Below are 21,267 nucleotides of genomic sequence, written 5' to 3' on the forward strand. Positions count from 1 at the left end.
ATTTATATAATGGTACCATGAGGGAATCTAGGATTTTCTCATGGAAGGGGGGGGCGGATTTTCAAAAAAAGTTCAAACATTTGTCAAACTTTTTTAGGTCGACCAAAGTGATTGTCCGAGCTCTCCCAAAGCATTAAAAAAGCCCTATTTTGGCCAATTTTTTTGCGGCGCAGGCAAAATTTTGAAAAATTGTGGCACAATTTTTAGTGGCGCAGTTTTCACCCCTCAAAATTAGTATATATTGGCGCCAAAGGCGCCGTTAGAAAATTCTTAGGATCCATCGCCAAAAATGGATATATCAAAATTGTACAAAAGGGACCCTTTGGGTCGGCAGGGGTTCAAATCCCTGAGGGGGGGGGGGGGTAAGCCCCCGCCTCTTTAAATCCGCTACTGCACCTAGCTATAGTTAGGTAAGATTTTTTGAGTTCAATTCAACATTTACTGGAAAAAGTAGGCCAATTGCGCTCTCCAATTACGAAAGCGGAGAAGTCACGAAAAACAAAATCTTATTTGGACTTTCAGATTTCCGAGCGAACAAAACCTTCACCGCCCCCCTTAATCCGCCCCTGAATGGTACCGAAGGTACCCCCTTAAAATGTTTTTAAGAGTCGTTGAACGTAGTTCAGAATCTTATATGTGTTGTGATGATTTTTTTAATAGTCGATAAAAGTTGTTGCTCAGACTCTTGTATAGGTTGCGATAAATTTTTAAGAGTCAATGAACGTAGTAATCTTTGTAATTATGAATTTTTTGGAGAAAAAATTTTACCTAATCAAAACACGATTGTTTGTGTCATGACAAAACTTACTTTTTAAACACATTTGTTTAAAAAATCTTTCAGGTCTTTTAGGAGTCGATGAACGTAGTAATCTATGTAAGAGTGAAATTTATTGAGAGAAAAAAATTCACCCAACTCAAATAATCCGTCAATTTTTTCAAAAATTGAAACAAACCGGATTGTTTGTGTCAAGACAAAACTTGATTTTCAAAGTATTTTCAGTGTTTTTGTTGAAAAATCCTTTAAGGATTTGAGAGCCTTCAACTTAGTAAATACTCTAATAATAATTTAGCTGATTTTTTCTCATTTTTTTTCTAGGAAAAGCTTTAAAATTTGCTCAGGCTCCAATTTATTTTTGTGCAGTTTGACTTTTGATTTTTTTTCAGCTCTCTTCTCTTATTAAAATGAAAATAAACTTTTTTATCGAATAGAAAAAGTGTAAGGATCACGAAAAAAAGGATCAATATCCAGTTTCGAAAGTGGAATCTATTTTCAGATTACACTGCGTAAAAAAAATTTTATGGGTCCAGTTTTCTCAAATTGGGTTATTTTCTCAAAAACTTTTAAATCATAAAATGTTCTAAAACTTCAAAGAATTGCAATGTCATCTAGTTTTTTTCAATTTTCGAACAAACCATATTTTTTTTTGTTAATATTGACTCTTTTCGAACTGTATAATGGCTACGTTTTATTTGCTGATAAAAAAAAACAGCCAATTTAGCAAATAACTTGGAATCTGTAAGTTAATGATTTCTGTTTTTGCTCAACTACTTCTAAATTTTTTCCTAAAGCGTCTTTGGCGCATACACAGAAAATGAGGGATCAAAAAATTCCAAAAGGTGTCTCAAATCAGCATTTTGGCCAAAAAATCTAAATTTTGACAAATTAGGGTCTTCATAATATTTTGGGAGAGCTTGTAAAACCAATTTGCCATAAACAATCAAGTTTTTATAATTTTATTTAAAAGTCCCTTTTAAAGGAAATCCTAGATTTGGCAACAAGGTGAATAACTTTTTCCATAATAATCTTTTTTCACCTTAGGGTATCACGATGCAGATAGTGGCATAGGGGAATACATGATAGCAGACATAAAAATTCCCTACAAAAGGCGAAAAGTGCACCTGGCCAAATCCGATGTGGCTAACACAACTAAATCACTGAAGGGAGCGAGTGTGATTGCGTGTTATAGGTCAACAGATAATGAGAAGACACTTCGTAAAGCACTGATGGATGCTCAATTCAGTCGTAAGTTATTTACTTTTTCTTTTGTCATTTTAGCAAAAATTTGCCTTAAATATGGGTGACTTTTTTTCACAAGTAAAAATCTTAGGTTTTTCTACGCTGAATTTTAAAGAAAGGGAAATTGCACTATCGAACAGCAAAATGTAAAAATCACAAAAAACTCGATCAATTTTTAGTTTCGAGAATAGTTTTTAATTAAAAAAGCGAAATAAAAAATTCTCGTTGCTCCAATTTTCTCAATTTGAGTTTATTCAATCAAAAGTGTCATGCATATTTTTTTTAAAATTTGAAGAGCTTTGTGGCCATTTATATTTTTTTCTTTATTATTTCAAGTTTAATGTTTTTACAAGTCAATTTTTATTAAGATTCGATGAACCTAGTGAGGACTCTTATGTAGGTCTTGTTGATTTTGTTTGTTTTTTTTTGGTCGGAAAAAATCTTTAAAAAGTTATTAACTCTAGATGTTCATTCATATAAATTTTCATATATACATACAATCTTGAATGCACTTAAGTATCCATGCATTTTTTGAATTCAATTTTTATTCATCTGCTGAAAGTTAGTTGAATTGAGTTTTCCCAATACACACCTAGAAATACACATCTAGAAACTGCTGAAAGTTAGTTGAAATGAAATTTCCCAATACACACCTAGAAATTACGAGTAAAAACTTAAACTTCTAGTTTTGAGAATGGAACTTAACTTTTAAGAGTAATGAACATGGTAAAGACCCTTATACAGGTCATGCTGATTTTTTAAAAAAAATTTCCAGGAAAAGTCTTAAAAGTTTCTATTAACTACAGATGTGCATTCATACATATTGATGCATTTATGAAGGCATTTTTGTATATATGCATTTTTTGAGTTCAATTGAAATTCATCTGTTGAAAGTGACATTAATAGCACTCCCCAAAAACGAACATTGAAATGGTGTAAAAAGTTTTCTAGCTTCGAAAGTGGATTTTACTTATTAGATTTCCAGCGGAACAAAAACTTTACCTATTGATCCAATTTTCTCTAGTTGGGTTCTCTAGTAATTTTATCAAAAAAACGCCAATCAAAAATTTTTCTCGAAATTCAAAGAGCTTAAAAGGCATCTTTTTTTTCTTTGAAACTCGAAACTTGAGATTTTTTCAACAAAGTCAGTGTTTTTTATGTTTATTTGCATTCACTTCTCTTTTCTAATCTTCGATAGGCTATGTTTAAATTTCCCAATTATAAAAAACTTTACAGGGTAATCTGAGTATTAATCTCCACTTTCGAAATTAGAAGTCTTTCACGTTTTCTCAATTGAGGTAATTTAGTCCAAAAAGTGTCAATCATTAACTTGTCTTGAAATTCAAATAGGTTAAGGTCAATTGTTTTTTTTTCACTTTAAAATACAAAATCTGATTGTTTTTTTTTCAAAATGAGTCAGTTTTTTTTCTCTTTCCTTGCGTTGATTGACTCTTTTCCAGTTGTCTGTTGGCTATAATTTTGTTTCCTTGAGTTTTCATGACTATTTTCCAACTGTCTGTTGGCGATGTTTCAATTGTTAGCCAAGTTTGAAACGAGGACGAAATGCCAAAACTAAGCACGCGAAAGTGGTGGGAGCCACTGGCTTGTTGATTTTGGAAGCGCAAACCATTATCCTTTTTGTCGGATACTAATTTAGGAACTTCTTTGTACCTTCTGAAAAAAAAAACGCTGAATCAGAGCGTTAACTGCAAGAAAAAAATGCAAAATAACATTTTAGCTACGCCTTCTTTGCGCCTACCTCGCAAAGCCAATATCAAGTTCAAGTCAGGCGACACAATCTGGGATTTTGAACAGTTGGTGAGCAATTCCAGTACGTCCCTGGAAACATGCAGGATCCCTAGCTCCATGAAAGCGTATCTAAGTGACTCTAAGGATACAGGGTCAATTAGCCGAAAAGAGTTTTCGGTTCTGAAGGCACTGGGCGAGACTGATGAAAAGAACGAGCTAAAGTGTGCAAACATACCACTGTTAGTTAAGTATTTAGCTCGTCTACCCTCCCACCGGGTATAAATTTACGAGCTTGTATATAAAAGCAAATGCATGCATTTGTAATAGTGTGATTATGTCAATTTTAATGACAACTCAACCAACCGCGGTGCTAAAAATGGTAAAATATAAAATGCAGCGCAGGTAAAGGGGAGAGAGCAATAGGTAATCATTCATGATTTCAAAACATGAGCGAGCAGCTTAAAAGAATTATTTCTCATTTTATGACAGCAAAAAAGACTGGGTTAATTGCAATTTGTGTGAATTTTTTGTTTGATGTTTTAGAACTTACCCTGATCGATATCTCAATAATGAGTTCAGACTATCAGGCCGTGATAGCGCGCACAGTAAAATGGTAATTATTTTAAATTTAAACTTAAGAAATTTAAAAAACTAAATTGGCCTACATTTAGGTTTAATTAAATCGAAACAACCGGTGAACTTCAGTTTAAAATTTCAGGGCATTTTTGCAACTGATATCTCTTAACCCACAGTTTGCTATACTTCGGTACAAGTTTATCATTTTCATCATTTTATTGTTGTCAATTGTGTTATTTTATTCACAAAAATGGATTAAAACTCAAAAACCCCCAATTTCAAAAACCCTTGCCTCTAATGTTTTAGGTGCGCAAAGAAATAAAAGCGGACATAATATCGCTGATTGAAGAAATCGAAAATGCGCAAGAGAAACACCCTCAGATTGCGTTTGTGGAAGAATGTATTGACTACGCATGCAAGAAGGCAGATGCCCCCAACTACGTGAACCAATACCTAAAACACACTATTCTAGGGCTAAACTCAAGCTTAACTTCTTAATAGAACTTAAGCTTGGGGAACCGGTTTGTTTGGCAGAGGCGCTTCAGACTCTGAGCTTAACCAAAATCCACCAAAAAACTTTCTACGATTCACAGTTTTTTGTGATGAGGACGAATCTTGAAAGAACATTATAAGCTTGTTCATGATTCAGGGGTGGATCTGGGATTTCATCGAGGAGAAAGCGGATTTACAAAAAATGTTTGAAAAGTTTGACGACCTTTTTTAAGCCGACCGAATTGACTTTCTAAGCTCTCGGAATTCACTCTATTTTAACCAAATTTTATGTAACGACTCTTTTGAAGAAACATGCAAAAAATGACATTCTCAAGCGCTTTTTTTTGTAAATTTTGACCGAAAATTTTTTTTTTGGTGCGCGCTCTCCCCTCATAACTATCCCATATTGGAGCCAAATGCGCCTTTAGAGAGAAATTTTGGATCGGTCCCCAAAAATTGTCTATTCCAAGTTTAGGATCGGTCCGCAAAAATCGTCAAGGAGTCCAATTCTTAAGTCAAAGAAGGCGTCCCCCCATCCCCCACTCTAAATCTGCCTCTGTCATGAATGATAATTATTGAGTTTTCAGTTTCAAATGACAAACTTTAGCTCCACTGCAACTATTAAGCTCATGTTTCTCGATTGGGTCAATTGGTGTTGATCAGCTTGAGTTTAGCCCTTAGACTTGTTTCTAGTGAGATTATTTTGGGCTCATATTGTGAAGGATCCCAGTCGGCTGTTCGACCTATCCTACGAGTACCACCTGCCAAAAGTGACCAAAAAGAACATGGAGATAGTGTCAGCTTTGCTGGGAAGTGAAAACTGTGCTTTGACTAGAGAAGTTAACCACCTGTTTGGAAGAGACAACGAGCATCTAATTTGGTTCAAAAATGCAAGTGCAACTATATCTACATTTTTTTTTACGTAGAACATAATCATTAATTTTTATGAACAACATAATGATGAATTTAATCATGATTTTTTCACGTCACCTATCCACTCGCTTCAATTCAGATTCCCGCGTTTTCTCCAGAAACTCCGCCTATTTTCTTGACAATCTTAATCTTTATCCAGGCGTTAGAGTAATTATAAGGGTGATGCATTGGTCTAATGCTTATAAAAGTAAAAGTGTTAAAAAGCTAGTTTTTTTGTTCTGAAAGAGATAAGAAAGTTGTGATTAAAAAGGAAGTTTTCAAAACTCTTTCACTGGAATGTCAATCCAAACAATACTGTAATTTTTGTTCCGACTTTTGTTATGAAAGTAACGGAATATTTGTCCTCGGAGTGGTTTTTTTGTTCAGACAAAATTCGACTTTTTAACTTGCCATTTTTGACAGAAATTTTAAAATATTATTCGAAAAGTATTTTTGTCCCGAGCTTGAATTTATAATATATATTTCACCTGTGATCGCTTTTTGTAAAATTATGGTGCTTAAATATTTGCATTTGGAACAATTAAAGCGCCATATATTTTGCGCAATTAACGCGTAAGCGAGATTTAATTGTCTTAAAAATTGTTCCAAGTTGGTTGAAGGAAGCTTCTTTGCCATAATTGATATGTTACCAGGAGCGAAATCTATCACTTCTTTTTTTATATGGAGTGTGGGGTGATGATTCTTACAAAAAATCTCAAATGTATAAAAAAAATCGTATTATTTATTACATTTATTTTTTCATGTTATAACAGCTCCATAGATCTAAAAAGGCAGTCCATACATTCACGGTTTCGCCCTGATGCGAGCAGTCTTGTTTTATCTTTTCTAACAAGGACATCATGAAAAGCATTTTTGAAGCTTAACTAACATTGCACAAAATGCTATTAGACACACAGCGCTGATTTAATGTAACCGGACCCAGCGAACAATATTGGAAAACTAAAAAGCAATTTTATAGCCAAAAAAGGATGTTTTCACTGAATAAGTAAAAAAATTGGGCCTAAAACAAATTTCAAGCTTTTTGAGCAAGTTTACTTTTCAAGAGTTTTGTTGTGCTGTGTAAGAGGTTTCTTTGAAAAAAAAGTTTCTTTTCAATTAATTTGTTAGTTTCAGCGTAATTCTTGATTAAATATAAAAGGCCAATATAACTCATTTTAGTGTAAAATTTTGGTTGCGAATTTCAAAAAACAACATCAATAATTCTAATGAAAATCTAAGCAACTTTTGTTTCCTTCATTTTTTGTCTAATCCTAAGCCAATTTGAGAAAACTTAACAAAACTAACCTTCCAAAAATAACAAAATAGCTTGTATTAGGGAAAACCCTGAATGTTTCGACTGCCTTTCAAGAACTATGTAGCTATTAATTTTCAAAGAATTGATGAATTCTTCAAAAAACGTTTGGAGTTTTGAGAATTTTTTTCCTAGTAGCGTAGCAATTATGACAACTAGCCTGTTTCAACTAATTTGAAAAAACTTCTAAGACAGATTAAATTATTAGCACGAAAACTATCTTTAGACCCTCATAAATTTCCAAAAAAAAACATACCGAATGACCATTTGTTCATAAATTAAAACATTTCCATTCAAGTGCCAATGAACTTACTGAATACCGTTGTGTAGGTCAAGTTGATTTTCAAGGAAATTTTCAAAAACTGAACACACATTTAAATTAAGAAAATAAACAAAAAAAATGAAAACATTTTAAGAGAGTTTTTTTTTAAATCATCCTCCCAACACGCTATTTAAAGTACAAGGTGATTTATTTTGCATAGAACAAGGGTAATAAATAGACCAAAGAGCATGTCTCAATTCAATTCGGAACGATTTCTAAGACGGATTACAACTCCGCTTTCTCGTTAATAGCACGAAATATATCGCGCGTTAATTGTCGCACATTGGCCAAATTGGCAGTCTTTAAACAAACCCCCATAACTTACAAAAATTGATCACAAGTGAAATATCTTTTCGAATTTGAGCTTAAGGCAACAAGGCCTTTCGATGATGTAAAAAAAATCTGTCAAAAGTTGATAGTTAAAAAGTCGATTTTTTTCGAAAAACAAAACCACCCCGAGCACAAATACCCGGTCATTTTCTTTGAAATTAGTTGGATTAATACACAAAATAAAACCTTTACTTATGAAAAATGTAACAACCTATAATACTAAATTCGTTTAATTAGAGTTTTTGATTTTGTAGGGCGGGCAAAATGAAAAGAAATGAATTGGAGGTTTATATTTCAGCTCTGTCAGAGTGGTGGTCACAGAGATGCCCCCTTGCCACCTGAGAGCAGCAAAGTGAACTTTGACAACATCGTCAAAAACGAAGACCGAATGTTGCAAGACGGAATCGTGTTCGTAAAACGAGTCTGCAAAGACTTCGACAAGTTCTTTGCCCAAAAGCAACCTCTAGATGAGGACGACAAAGGAACGTATGACTCTATTAAAACTCTCTATGAAGTAGGAAAGTCGGGTAAGAAGGGAAAGAAGGCGAAAAACAAAAAGAAAAAAGGTAAAAAGGGTAAAAAAGGGAAGAAAAAGAAGCACAAAAAAGAGAAGAAAGGAAAGAAAGACGAAGGGTACAAGAAGAAGAAGAAGGATAAAGACAGTGAAGTTGATGACGTCGACACTAATTCAGAGGGTTCGGGAAACAAAGAGAAGAAAAAAGGGATCAATTTATTTCTGGGAGTTGACAAAATAATCAAAAAAACTTATTTTTGTTTCGACTTTTTTTTGTGCTCGGTTGAATTTTTTAATACGATTTCGGGCCTCTTTACTAGACATTTTTGGAACGATTTTATACTCAGTCCCAAGAATTTTGATGTCTGAGCTCAAGAAGAAAAAATTTGATCTTTTTTCATACACTTAGATGGGTTTGAACTTTTGATCCCACAAAACTAATTACTATTCTTTTTCATCGATGTGAAAGGGCATCGTTATTAAAGAAACAGTTGGTGATATATTACAACAGGTGAGGTTCAATTTCAATAGCTGCATCGCTTTTTTTATATTTCGCATTTTATTTAAAAATTATTTCAAAAGCCAAACTTTTAGGCAAAGTAGGTTTAAAATATGAATGTTTGAATAGCATTTCATTTTGCAGAGTAATGTATTTACAAAAACTATCTTAGTGTTAGAACAAGTGATTGAAATTGAAATGAATATATAATGCACTAAAGTTCTCAAATTTAATTTATGCACTGTTCTTGAAATTGCCACCTATTGGAACCTGATCTAAACTACATTTTATGATTGGATAAATTAGATATTTTACCAATGTAAAGTATTTAATATTAACCAATCATGATCCATCTAACTAACAATCCACTTGTTTGTAAGTGCTGAAATTACTTGTAATTTCAGCACCAGAGAGATTTGAATTTAACTTAGAAATTAGTTGAACTCTCCCGAGTACTTCAGCAGCCGCAATAAACCAGTATACCCTAGATCTATTGAGCCTAGCAGAGACTAGTTAAACAACCTGAGACTAGATAGTATAAGAGTAAGATTAGGATCGGTATTAGACTAAGAAGTTGCACGAATCTATCCGGCCGAAAATAAGATAGCGTGACGAGCAGACGGTGTACCCTATCCGAAATTACTCTATGAGTTATACACTTCGGTCCTAACTCATCTGGTGCGACCATAAGTCTCGAACAAGACCTTAATAGCTTAGCATTAACCAATAATAGATTAGAAATTAGACAAAACATTTACAAAATGTTATACGACAATAATTTAATCGAAATGTCTCTACGACTCAATAGATCAGAGCCAATATTCCGAACGATAACAGAACTACCCGGAATTGGAAGAAGACCTCGAACCAGAGACGACATACGACAAAGCAGAAACTTACCATATAGTTATATGATAGTTCGGCAAAAGCCAGAACAAACTTTTGTATTTAGAATACTACTAGCAATGAATTTAGATTTTCATTTGCAAACATAAAATTTTGAAGTCAATCTTCAAAATCATTTCAGGCGCTAAACAAAATTATTAATATACAATAACGATTGATAAAAAGATCTCAGATCGTTTTCCAAAATTCTGCAGTAATATACAAAACATGTTTGAAAAATATTTATTGAAAAATCAAAATAAAAATTAGTAGCATGACAATAAATGATTAGTAATTATAAATCATCCTGTTGTTCCAGCTTCATCGCCTAAACATAACAGCAATCATAAGCTCACTAATATCATAAAAATACTAAATCTATTCTTTACACAAATTTAAACCATTTTAAACTTAAATTCACTTAATTTTAAAATCAGATCATCAAGGCTTATCCTTGGATCTTAAATCATTTTCTATTTAATTAAATTTAAAACTTGATCATCAAGGCCTATCCTTGGATCAAAAAGAACAACTTTGTTCTCCCCCACCCACTTAAACGAGTGTCTAACGACCTCAAACGTCGATTCACTATCCAACCCTTTCTAAAAACCCAGGACTAATAGAAATTTTTGAACAAAACTAATCATTCAAATTAGGATAAACAGTGAAGAACTTCGGTTATTCATCCTTCACTTGATCCCCCCTCTTACCAGACCCAGGATAAATCTTAGACTTAGTAAGTTTAAAATAGTATCTAACGAACTACTCGCGTTCTAATTATACCTGAACCCTGTGGATCGATTTACTATTCTCCAACCCTGAACACAATCACTACCCTTAAGTAAGATTAAGTAAGTTAACACCTTAGCTTATACTAGCCACGAGAAAGTATAAAATCATTCTTCGGAATCGATATACTTTTCTCCCCAACCCTGAACAAATAGACCCAGGTTAGGCTAACAAAAAAATCGTAAGGACTAACAGTTTAAGCAAATAGAAATCATTTAACAACCTTTTGCATCCGTCATCCTAAACCTTATGTCATTTAAAAACCTAGGAAATAAACAAACAATCGTTTTACACAATTGTGAAATAAATAACAAAAAATACGACCTTGTAATCACACCTCATACACAAACAGTTGGATACATTAGAACAAAACGACAAACATTAAAGAGAAAAATACTAACTAAACAAAGACAAATAACACGAAAAAGATTTTCAAAAAATCGAAACGCATTTTCAGAATCAGAAACCAACAGTTTAGACGAACTTTATAAACTAAAAGAATCAATAGATAAAAATTGCCCAATCCATGATCAATTATATTTCTCTGACTCAGAAACAACTTCAAATTCATCAAAAAGAGGAAAAAGAAGAATAAAAAAGCAGTATAAACACAAACCAGTACATTTATACAATTGGAATCAACCAATTAGACACATTGATAATTACATATTAACAGTCATCGAACGAAAAAATGAGCTCAACGCACACCCCAGGTGAAGAAAGTCCAGATGATGATGATATTTTCCCCTTTATCGTAGACGCAACCACTGATAGAGGACAGCATATATTCTGCAAAAATTTACTCTTAAATTTGTTTGAACCCGGAATCAGTCCATGTAAAACAGAGTTCCCAGATGTAAAAATCAAAAGACAAATTATCGATCACTATCTAAAAGATATATGTAACCTAACACAACAATACGGAATCTACTCCATAGAATTCAGCTCACCAAACCAGAATCACAGTAAATATATAATTCAAACAGACGACCTTGATTTAGAATTCTCAAAAATATTCTCAGAATATATAAAAAGCATCCAATATAATAACTCACAAAGAGCAAACTCCATATTCACCAATGAAGTTTTTGCGATAATATATAGTTACATCTCGATATTAGAAAACGAAATCCAGATACCAAATGTCTCACCAACAGAAACATCTAAACATATAAGAGTACGACATGAAATCACACTACTCTCTAGTTTTCTAAATATAATTAAAGAAAATTTCACGAAAGATGAAAATTCACAACATACAAAACACGACTTACAAAAAATCTTGGCATGGTTCATAATAGATTATTTCACACATAATATTGATTTAATTTCACAAGCAAGAAAAAACTTTAGACCCCAAAACTCCAACGATGATACTGCCATCACAGAACAATCAGACTATGTTTGGGACCCCGAATGGTCTCATCCCGCATTCATAAACTTCCCACAATCAATCTCAAGTCAAGCAATAAGTACGATATCTTATGTAAGAGATTATGTACGAGTAATACCATTAACCATTGATGCAACACCATTAAACTATAATACATTTTTACCCGATATGCAAAATAATAGTTTAAACTCTACAGTCATACACAATGAAAACCTCAATGGAACTAGGAATCTTACTCAACAAGATATCCAGACACCATCACACTTCATAAATGAAGAAATCGTACACACAACAACTACACAACAAAGTATTTCACCAATACGTCCAAACTTAACAACACCAAGAAATACAAATTCTTCACAAACACAGGTAACATTACAATCAACCGTTAAACCTTCGGTTGCTCCAAAATATTCACACATGGATTACCAAACATACAGACCCATGACAATACCGCCAAAAACACGCAAAACGTTCACTAGAAACAGCTTTGCAGACCATAATTATAATTACACACATCCATCAAAAACAAATTATCAACCACGAAAAAATTTTAGTAATTATACAAGATCTCAAAACTGGGATAACCCAATGGCACCACCAAATTCAGTAAATATCCAAACAAATTTACATCCTCCACAGGATCGTAGTGAAAACTATTAATTTTTTCAACAAAATAAAAATAAAAAACAAACATCTTATCAAATGGATTACTTATCCTCAGATGATGATTTCTTACAACCAGATATATTTACACCCTATAATCAAGAATATCGTGGACAAGGAATACAGAAACCACATACATATCATAGAATTTTTTCTCCACAACCAATAGATACACAAATTCAACAACCAATTCAACAACAAAACCCAATTAATAAATCTTTTCAACCAATTCAGCAACAAAACCCAATGATTGCAAACTCGTACCAACCAGCACAAATGCAAAATGAAATACCACTCCCATATTATCTTCAACAACACGAAATAACAAGAAATCAACTTTCAAATTTTTCTCAAATGCCAAATGCAGCAGAATCATTACAAATGACGATGAATCCATACCTTATGGGTGGATCATCAATAACATCAAATAAACCTTTAATGGTATTCACACGAACAGACCCTGAATATTCTGTAGAAGACTATTTAAATGCAGTCACAGCAAATTTGATTTTAAATATAGGACCTGAACCAATTAATACGCCACTACATCAAAACTGGATACATCGACGCACAGCGTTAATACAAACAACTCTAGATGGCGCAGCCCAAAAATGGTTTTCAGTATTGCCTATAGAAATAAAATCAAATTGGAAAAGATTTACACAAGAATTTTCAAAAATGTTTGACTCCGAAAGAAACAAACAACAACAAAGAGTTTTATGTAATGAAATTCGCAGATTACCAAACGAAACCATCAAGCAATTAGCAGTACGAATCGAAACACTAGTTCGAAAAGCATATTCATTAAATACACATGACTATAAAAACACAAAGATGACAGAAATCTTAATGATGACCTTAACACCACAATTAAGGAAAATAGCAATAAAAAAGAGAGCATCCCATCCTTCGTCAATTCGAGAACCCGATTTAGATTTTCGAAAACTAGTAGACAAACTAGAACAAGCAGAAATCACAATGAAACTCGAAGAAACGGAAAATCTGAAATTACAATACGTTAACAGAATTGAAACAGCTTCCACAAATATAAACAATATACAAGAATCAGATACAGATCTCGTTGAAAAAATCACTGAAATACTCAATATTTACGAAAAACACCCAAACTTTAAAGGCAAACCATCTTTCAAAAAATGGTGTAATTATTGCCGACGATACGGACATAGTATTTCTGAATGTAGACAAAAACAGCAAGACAATCAAAATAAACCTCAAAAATATAAAGAACCAAATAAATCATTCTATCAATACATGAAAAAAGATCAAAATCTACCGAACAAAACAGTCTACAGCAACAACAGTTCAGGAAAACCACTCCCGAACAATACAAATTATACAAGAAATCAATCACCATATAACTCAAGTTATAGAGGAAGATCACCAGAACGAAGAAACACGCATAATTCATCACAAAATCACTACAATAGACCAAATAGTCGAAATAACTACTCCAGATCACATTCAAATACACAACGATTTGTTTCTAGATCAAATTCCCAATCAAGAAATAGTTATTATCCAAACAATCAATCACGAAACTCATCATACAATAGGAATAGAAACTACTCAAATAATCGGAATAGAAGTTATTCAAACAACCGAAACCAGAATTACCCGAACAATCAATCAAGGAATAACTCATATAATAGATCAAACTATAACAGACCAAACAATAATTACCAAAACAGATCGCGAAATAATTCACAAAATCGACACTCAAGTTATAATAATCGTTATAGAAATTATTCCCAATCACCACACCGGAATAATAATAACTATAATAATTCTAATAATCGCCACAGAAGTAGTACACCTAAACATCAAAGACATATTAATCAAGTACAATCTAATCCAGAAACAACATCAGACCCTCCAGGTATTGATGACACAGTAACTGATACGTTACAACTCAACCAAATAAACTGTGAATCATCAGATTCAGAAAGCGATGCAGAAAACACTCTCTCCATCAACATGATAAAAGTCGAAAACGACTATGAACCTGTTATATATGAAGAACCTTTTTCATCACACATATATGAGAATCAATCAGAACTCCTTCACAATTATTATATTGAACCCGTCCATTCCACACCGACGATACAAAAAACTAATGAAATTAACACTACAAACCAACCCAATGAGAAAGAAAAAACAAAATGTTTGAATACAAATCACATCTATCAAAACATACAAAAAGAACAACCCAAAGAAAAAATTTGGACAATACCATTTCTTTTGGAAAGCCCAAAAAGCAAAGAATTTCAACCACCAGATCTTGAAATTGATTTTTTAATTGATTCAGGAGCAGAATCAAATATAATAAACATTCCCACATGGAATGAAATAAAAACCTTACACCCAAAGCTAACACCTCTTGAAACCTTCAGCAAACTAGCAACAGCACAAGGATCAACATTAATAAATTACGGAAAAATTCAATTATTTCTTCTCCCCACAAGAACAATGGAGCAAAACAAAATTTTAACCAAACCATTTAAACAAATATTCCATATCACTGATATTAAACATAATATCATTGGAATACCATTTATCTCTAAATATATACCAACAATCAACATCTTGAATAGTAAAATATTAATCAAAGATAAATATACAAAAACAAAAGACACATCCCTAACATTTTTTCAAAGATTAAATAAACAACCACCATTTTTTTCAAAATTTTACCCAATATATAACCAGCAAAGAAAACACTTGAAACCACTATCAGGAAACATCTATAATTTTTCAATCAAACAAGTTCACCAATATGATAAAAAACAAAACAAACAAAAATTTTATATGTCAGATTTTGAATTCAAACCTATTCATAAGTTTTTCAAAATCACAATCTCATCAATAAAATATTTGAAAAACTCGAATTCAGATATTATTTCCTTACATGTATACAACAATACACCTTACCAAGTAACATTACCTTTAGGACTTTTAGGCTATTGCGAAACCAACGCTACAATATTACCAATACACGAAAAAGCATATCGTGTAAAAAATATACTCCAATTACTAGATATTTGCCAATCTACAATTCTTAATGAAGAATTATCTATAAATAATATAATAAGTAACGAAAACAGAAATACGGATTATTTCACAAAAACTCCATATTTCAAACCTACATTCAACATAAGTAACTACACAGAGGACCAACAAAAATTTTTAACAATGTTTAATTTCCAACATTCACAAATAACACAAGACGAATTCGAAAAATTAGCCAAACAGCTAATTAAATATTCATCAGTCTATGCAACATCAAAATTCGATGTTGGGAAAATCAGTTCATCACTACATCTCCCGTTAAAACCAGACGCAGTTTTCAAAAAACAGAGCAAGTAAAGTACCAATTCACTTACATGATAAAGTGAACAGATTACTCGACATTTTAGAACAATACAACATTATATCACCAGTAAACAAAGAAGAACAACCAAAAGGCAACACATTTATCAACCCCGTTATCATTCTAGCTAAAGGAGAATCATTAAAAATCGTTCTCGATGCTAGATACCTCAATTCACTTATAGATGAATCAAAATGTAATTGGCCCATTGAACCAATACAAGTTATTTTAACAAAAATAAACGGCAAATACTTTACAACCGCCGATATGAATAGTGCATATAATCAAATGCCATTAGATGAACAATCACGACGCTTAACACAATTTGTTATTGGAAATCAACAATACGAATTCAACCGCTTATTCTATGGAATATCCATAGGACCAGCAGCATTTTCAGCTTTTATGAGCAAAATTTTTCGACCACTAATACTCAAGAAAAACGCAATCACCTATTTAGACGATGTTTTTATGCAATCACAAACAAAAAAGGAAATGTTCAATGTTTTAGAACAATATCACCAAATACTTCAGAACGAAAATCTGAAGGCCGCCCCCGATAAATCACACTTCTTTTTGACAAAAGTTAAATTCTTAGGGCATAATATAGAAAGAAAAACAATCACTCCATTGAAATCACGTATAGACGCTATTCAAAAACTCCAACCACCAACAAATAAAAAGAAAATCCAAGAATTCCTTGGAATGTTAAACTTTTTAAGCAAATATGTTTATAAAATGCAATTATATCTACGACCATTCTATAACATACTTAGACAACAAAATAATTTTGAATGGAATATAGAACATCAAGCACGATTTGAAGAAATTAAAAAACTTCTAACTGAACAAATTTCAAACACAATTCCAGATTCAAATCAACCATTTTATGCAATGTGCGATGCTTCGAACTTTGGCATCGGCGCAGCATTATTACAATCACATAATAGTACAAATAAAATGAACCTCATATCAGCAAATTCTCGATTATTCACTCAAGCAGAACTAAGACTCTCAACTCTAATGAGAGAATGTACAGCCATAATATATACACTAACAGAATATGAATTTCTGATACTTGGATCAAAACATCCCACAGTTCTATTCACAGACCATAAACCAATCATCTTTCTTTTTACACAAAAGTCTAATCCAAACCACCGAGTTTATAGATTTCAACTCATTTTAATGAAATTCCCAAACTTACATATAGTTTGGACCGCAGGAAAAAATCTTGCATTACCAGACACCTTAGGTCGAAATACGCCACCTGAATTACTTACACGAAAAACCACAGTTGAAATACCCAAAAACATAAAATTCTACCTTGCAGAAAATGAAACATCACCCCGATTGGAATGCAAATATGCAGTAAAAACTGACTTTGAACAATCACAAATAAATAATTTACAACATTTCCCACTTTATTTAGATTGTCAAAATAATCACTATGAAGTTGATCTACTTGGAGCATCAACTTTTAAACCAATCCCATATTCACAATGGATAAAAAACAACACCCAACAAAAAAGAATAAAACAACACCCGCCTAAAAAAGACCATTTTCCATTAATTGAAAAAGAAAATCTGACTGATAAAATAAACTTATCAGGACCACAAACAAACGATTCAAAATACACAATAAATCAAGTTTTTGACCTCCATGACCCACTTGACACAATACCCTTATCTAAATTAGAAATCGAAAACATTTTTCTCCCCCCAACAGAAACAATTACAATTTCAACACTGAAACAATATCAAAACCTTGACCCAGTAATTCGACAACTGAAATCATGGCACAAATATAAAACTAAACCTATCAAAGCAGATTCAACTATTCTAGGAAACAAAACACTCCTCAGATATTTTCGAAAATTCAACAATACAACAATTAACGAAAACACAGACCTTCTAGAATACAAACTAAATGAATCTACAGTTCCCTGTCTCCCTTTAAGTATGATTCTTATAGCTTTTAATATTTCACATACACAAAATATTAAAGGACACTCTGGATCAGAGAAAACATATTCAAATTTCATACAAAACTTTTATTTCCCAAATGCACCAATTTGGATAAAAGTACTATGCAATGATTGTATAGTATGTCAACTAAATAAACCTTATCCAAATCAAAAACAAATAGCACAAAAACAAGATTTTAAAGGACAAAGTTTGTACTTTAACCATCGTATCTCATTTGATACTAAAGGACCAATTTCACCCTCATCCGAAGGAAACTCCTACATTATGGTAATTGTTGACGCATTTACACATTATGTAGCACTTAACCCAGTACCACATTGTAACGCTTATTACGCTTACACAACACTCTATGAACACTGGATAGCAAAATTCGGACTACCAGAAATTTTAGTTACAGACAACGGTACAGAATTCATAAATAATGAAATCATCACACTATGTCATTTATATAACATTAAACACAAACCACGTACATCTCACGCACCTTGGACAAACGGCTTAGTCGAAGGTATGAACCGTTCATTACAAGAATATCTCAGATGTATCATCAATGGAAATGATACAAGATATACCGAATGGTCAGCAGATGTAAAAGTATTTCCCTTAGCATATAATTCACAAATCACGACAACTTTAGGAATGTCACCATATGAAATGGTTTTTAACCAAAAGCCACGCAAACCAATAATGTTTACAGCAAACTCTCATAAAAACGCACAAGGTTATTGTCAACCAAATAAAGACTCATTTTGTTATAACCTACCATTACATACACACGATGAAGATCATTTTCATCACCCACAAATTCTTAAATTAGCCTCCGGTACACACACCGAATGGATTTTAAACAGAGATAAAAAACACAATGAAATTTACCAAAAGGTAACAAAAAAGTTGTTACAAAGGCAAAATATTAATGAACAGATAAATTCACGCTTTACACCAGCCTCCGATTTAAAAATTGGAACATTTGTTTTAATACCCAATTTTAATACTCAAAAAGGAATTTCAAAAAAGTTACAACCCCTTCGTAAAGGACCATACCAAATAATTGCAAAACCCACTGATGTCACATATAAAATCACCGACTCAGATAAAAAGAAATCGTTCAACACCGAAATAACCTATTACCTTATTATCCAAAAGAGTACGCACTCCGCGAACTAACTCAATTATATTCTTTTACAGGTTTAAAAGTTATTCAAAATAACCCACATACGGACACCATAACAAAGGAACAAAATGATATTCACCTCGGAAATCAAAATACAAAATCAAACACCACAAAAAACAATACAAAAAATCTTGATCAAAATACATCTCAAAAAGAAAGAAAAAATAGAAAAATGACAGAACAAATAATACCCCAAAAACAAATCGACAAATCAGAACATAGAGAGTCTTCACGACTTAGAAATCAACCACGTAAAAATTATAAAATATTCATCCCACAATCTAAAATATTAAAGAAAGTTGAATTTCAAAAACAACCTTAAATTCTACATTTAAAAATCTTTGCACCTCTGAAACATTTCACACTTTCATTTTTCAAGATAACATGCTGATAAACACGCAGCGATTCTAGTTCAAAATTAGCCAATAGGATTCATCCAATCCGTCACCTTCTATAACTTTAACACAAACCAACTAGACGAAAAATATTAAACTCCAGGCATATCTATAACTATAACTCTACGACCTCCAGGTCAAAAATAAGCAAACCACTCCAACTTGACAACTAAAATAAATATCACCATAATATCATAACCCTCCCTTATCTAATAAACCAAAGATCAACAATATTTCCCCAACTCAGCCCTCAAATACCCCCCAAACAAATATGTTAAATTAGCCTAAAGTAAAAGAACGACCATTTTGTTTAGCCTAAAGTATAATAATCTCAAAAATACCCCAGATCATTTGACAAATGAAAATAAAGACAAAGAAGACCTCCCGATCACCATAAAAATTGCCCCCAACAATTTTTTACGAAACTCAACCCACTTGTCAAAAAACTAATAAATAATCCGACCACACTTGAAAATTGCCCCAAACAACAAAAAATATTCGATCACGAAGCCATTTCTTAAATGCTCTTCTATCAAACAGTCACTAAAATTATCACAAACCTCAAACAATTTTTTACGATACTTGAAACTTTCATAATATTTCTTTTTGATATCCTTGAATCTTTTCTAATACTCTTAATCATTTTTTGTAATATTTTTTAAATTTTCTACACTATATTCGAACTATTTCTCCAACTTTCAAAAACCCTTGATTATATCCACAGGTACGATTTATAAAATTGTCTAAATGATACGAACTATTTTCAGTAGAACTGATATTTTTCTACTATTTGTAATTTTCATAACATTTCTATCATCCCTCATTTTGACTATATGCAAATGTATAAAGAAAGCAATCATCACATTCGCTCTAGCAACAATCCTCCTAATTCTTTTCTTAGAAGAATACTTTAATAAACATTAACTTTTTCAATAAAAGAATAGACCAAAAAGCTATCAAAAATTGCTACCCAAAAGTCACCAAGTCAGTCTTCACCGACATCATCCCAAGATAACCCAACAACACCTTCAACTACCAATAATCCTCAAAGATCTACACGAATTTCCTTTCAAGATAACCCATACACTTTTGAAGAACGACACGCTCGTTTATCAGAACCACTAGAACCAGCTCAACGACAAGCACCTCTAAGCGAACCAACATATAACTTATACCCAACACTACCACAAGAATTAAGTAGAATAAGAAATCCTAGTCAAAACCAAAATACAGTCGAAATAAATAGACAAATTATACATCCTCGACGGAACAAGAATTTTCTAACTCCCCGAGTTCATTTTGATATACCTCAATCCCCATCACAAAACACTCCAGAAAACCCCATTGGTATATTACCAGAAACCCCTACGCTTCTTTCACAACGTAGCACCTCAAGCCTACCATCAGATTACTTAGGTTCAACACCAACATCTGAACAAATACGTGAAAATCCCTTTAACCCCCCAAACCAGGCATCACGACTACCATATTGGACAACACATTCATTTACACAAGGTGAATTAAATTTAGTCAATGATCCAATAGATATTTCTACGGATACAACAACATCCTCATCACTACCAGAAACATTATCACTACCATCAGCACCATCAATAAGCCAGATTTCACCACCACCTTTTAACTTAAATTTTCCAAATAATCTCGACACCAGATATCGAGAACAATCATCAACAAATATCCCTTTAAGACTAGATTGGAATACATTTACAGCCCCTCCACCATTATTTGGACAACATCTAGAAAGTAATCGCCTCCACAACTGGGCACTTAATAGATTACAATACCGACAAGACATTCACGACGATATCCGTGATCACAATATCCAAATACTTCAACAAAACAGT

General features: G+C 32.6%; 1 protein-coding gene across 1 annotated transcript in view; it reads left to right on the top strand.

Annotated features, from left to right (window-relative positions):
• Nucleotides 1-21,267, top strand: part of LOC134848640 (TRAF3-interacting protein 1-like) — a 52,667-nt gene that overhangs the window by 23,269 nt on the left and 8,131 nt on the right. Inside the window, exons 2-7 of the mRNA XM_063866159.1 lie at nucleotides 1,820-2,023; nucleotides 3,756-4,005; nucleotides 4,310-4,379; nucleotides 4,649-4,783; nucleotides 5,557-5,724; nucleotides 8,009-8,405. Of these exons, the coding sequence (XP_063722229.1) occupies nucleotides 1,820-2,023; nucleotides 3,756-4,005; nucleotides 4,310-4,379; nucleotides 4,649-4,783; nucleotides 5,557-5,724; nucleotides 8,009-8,405 (1,224 nt within the window). The remainder of the gene's footprint in view (nucleotides 1-1,819; nucleotides 2,024-3,755; nucleotides 4,006-4,309; nucleotides 4,380-4,648; nucleotides 4,784-5,556; nucleotides 5,725-8,008; nucleotides 8,406-21,267) is intronic.

Source organism: Symsagittifera roscoffensis, chromosome 6, assembly GCF_963678635.1.
Source record: "Symsagittifera roscoffensis chromosome 6, txSymRosc1.1, whole genome shotgun sequence".
NCBI classification, from domain to species: Eukaryota; Metazoa; Xenacoelomorpha; order Acoela; family Convolutidae; genus Symsagittifera; species Symsagittifera roscoffensis.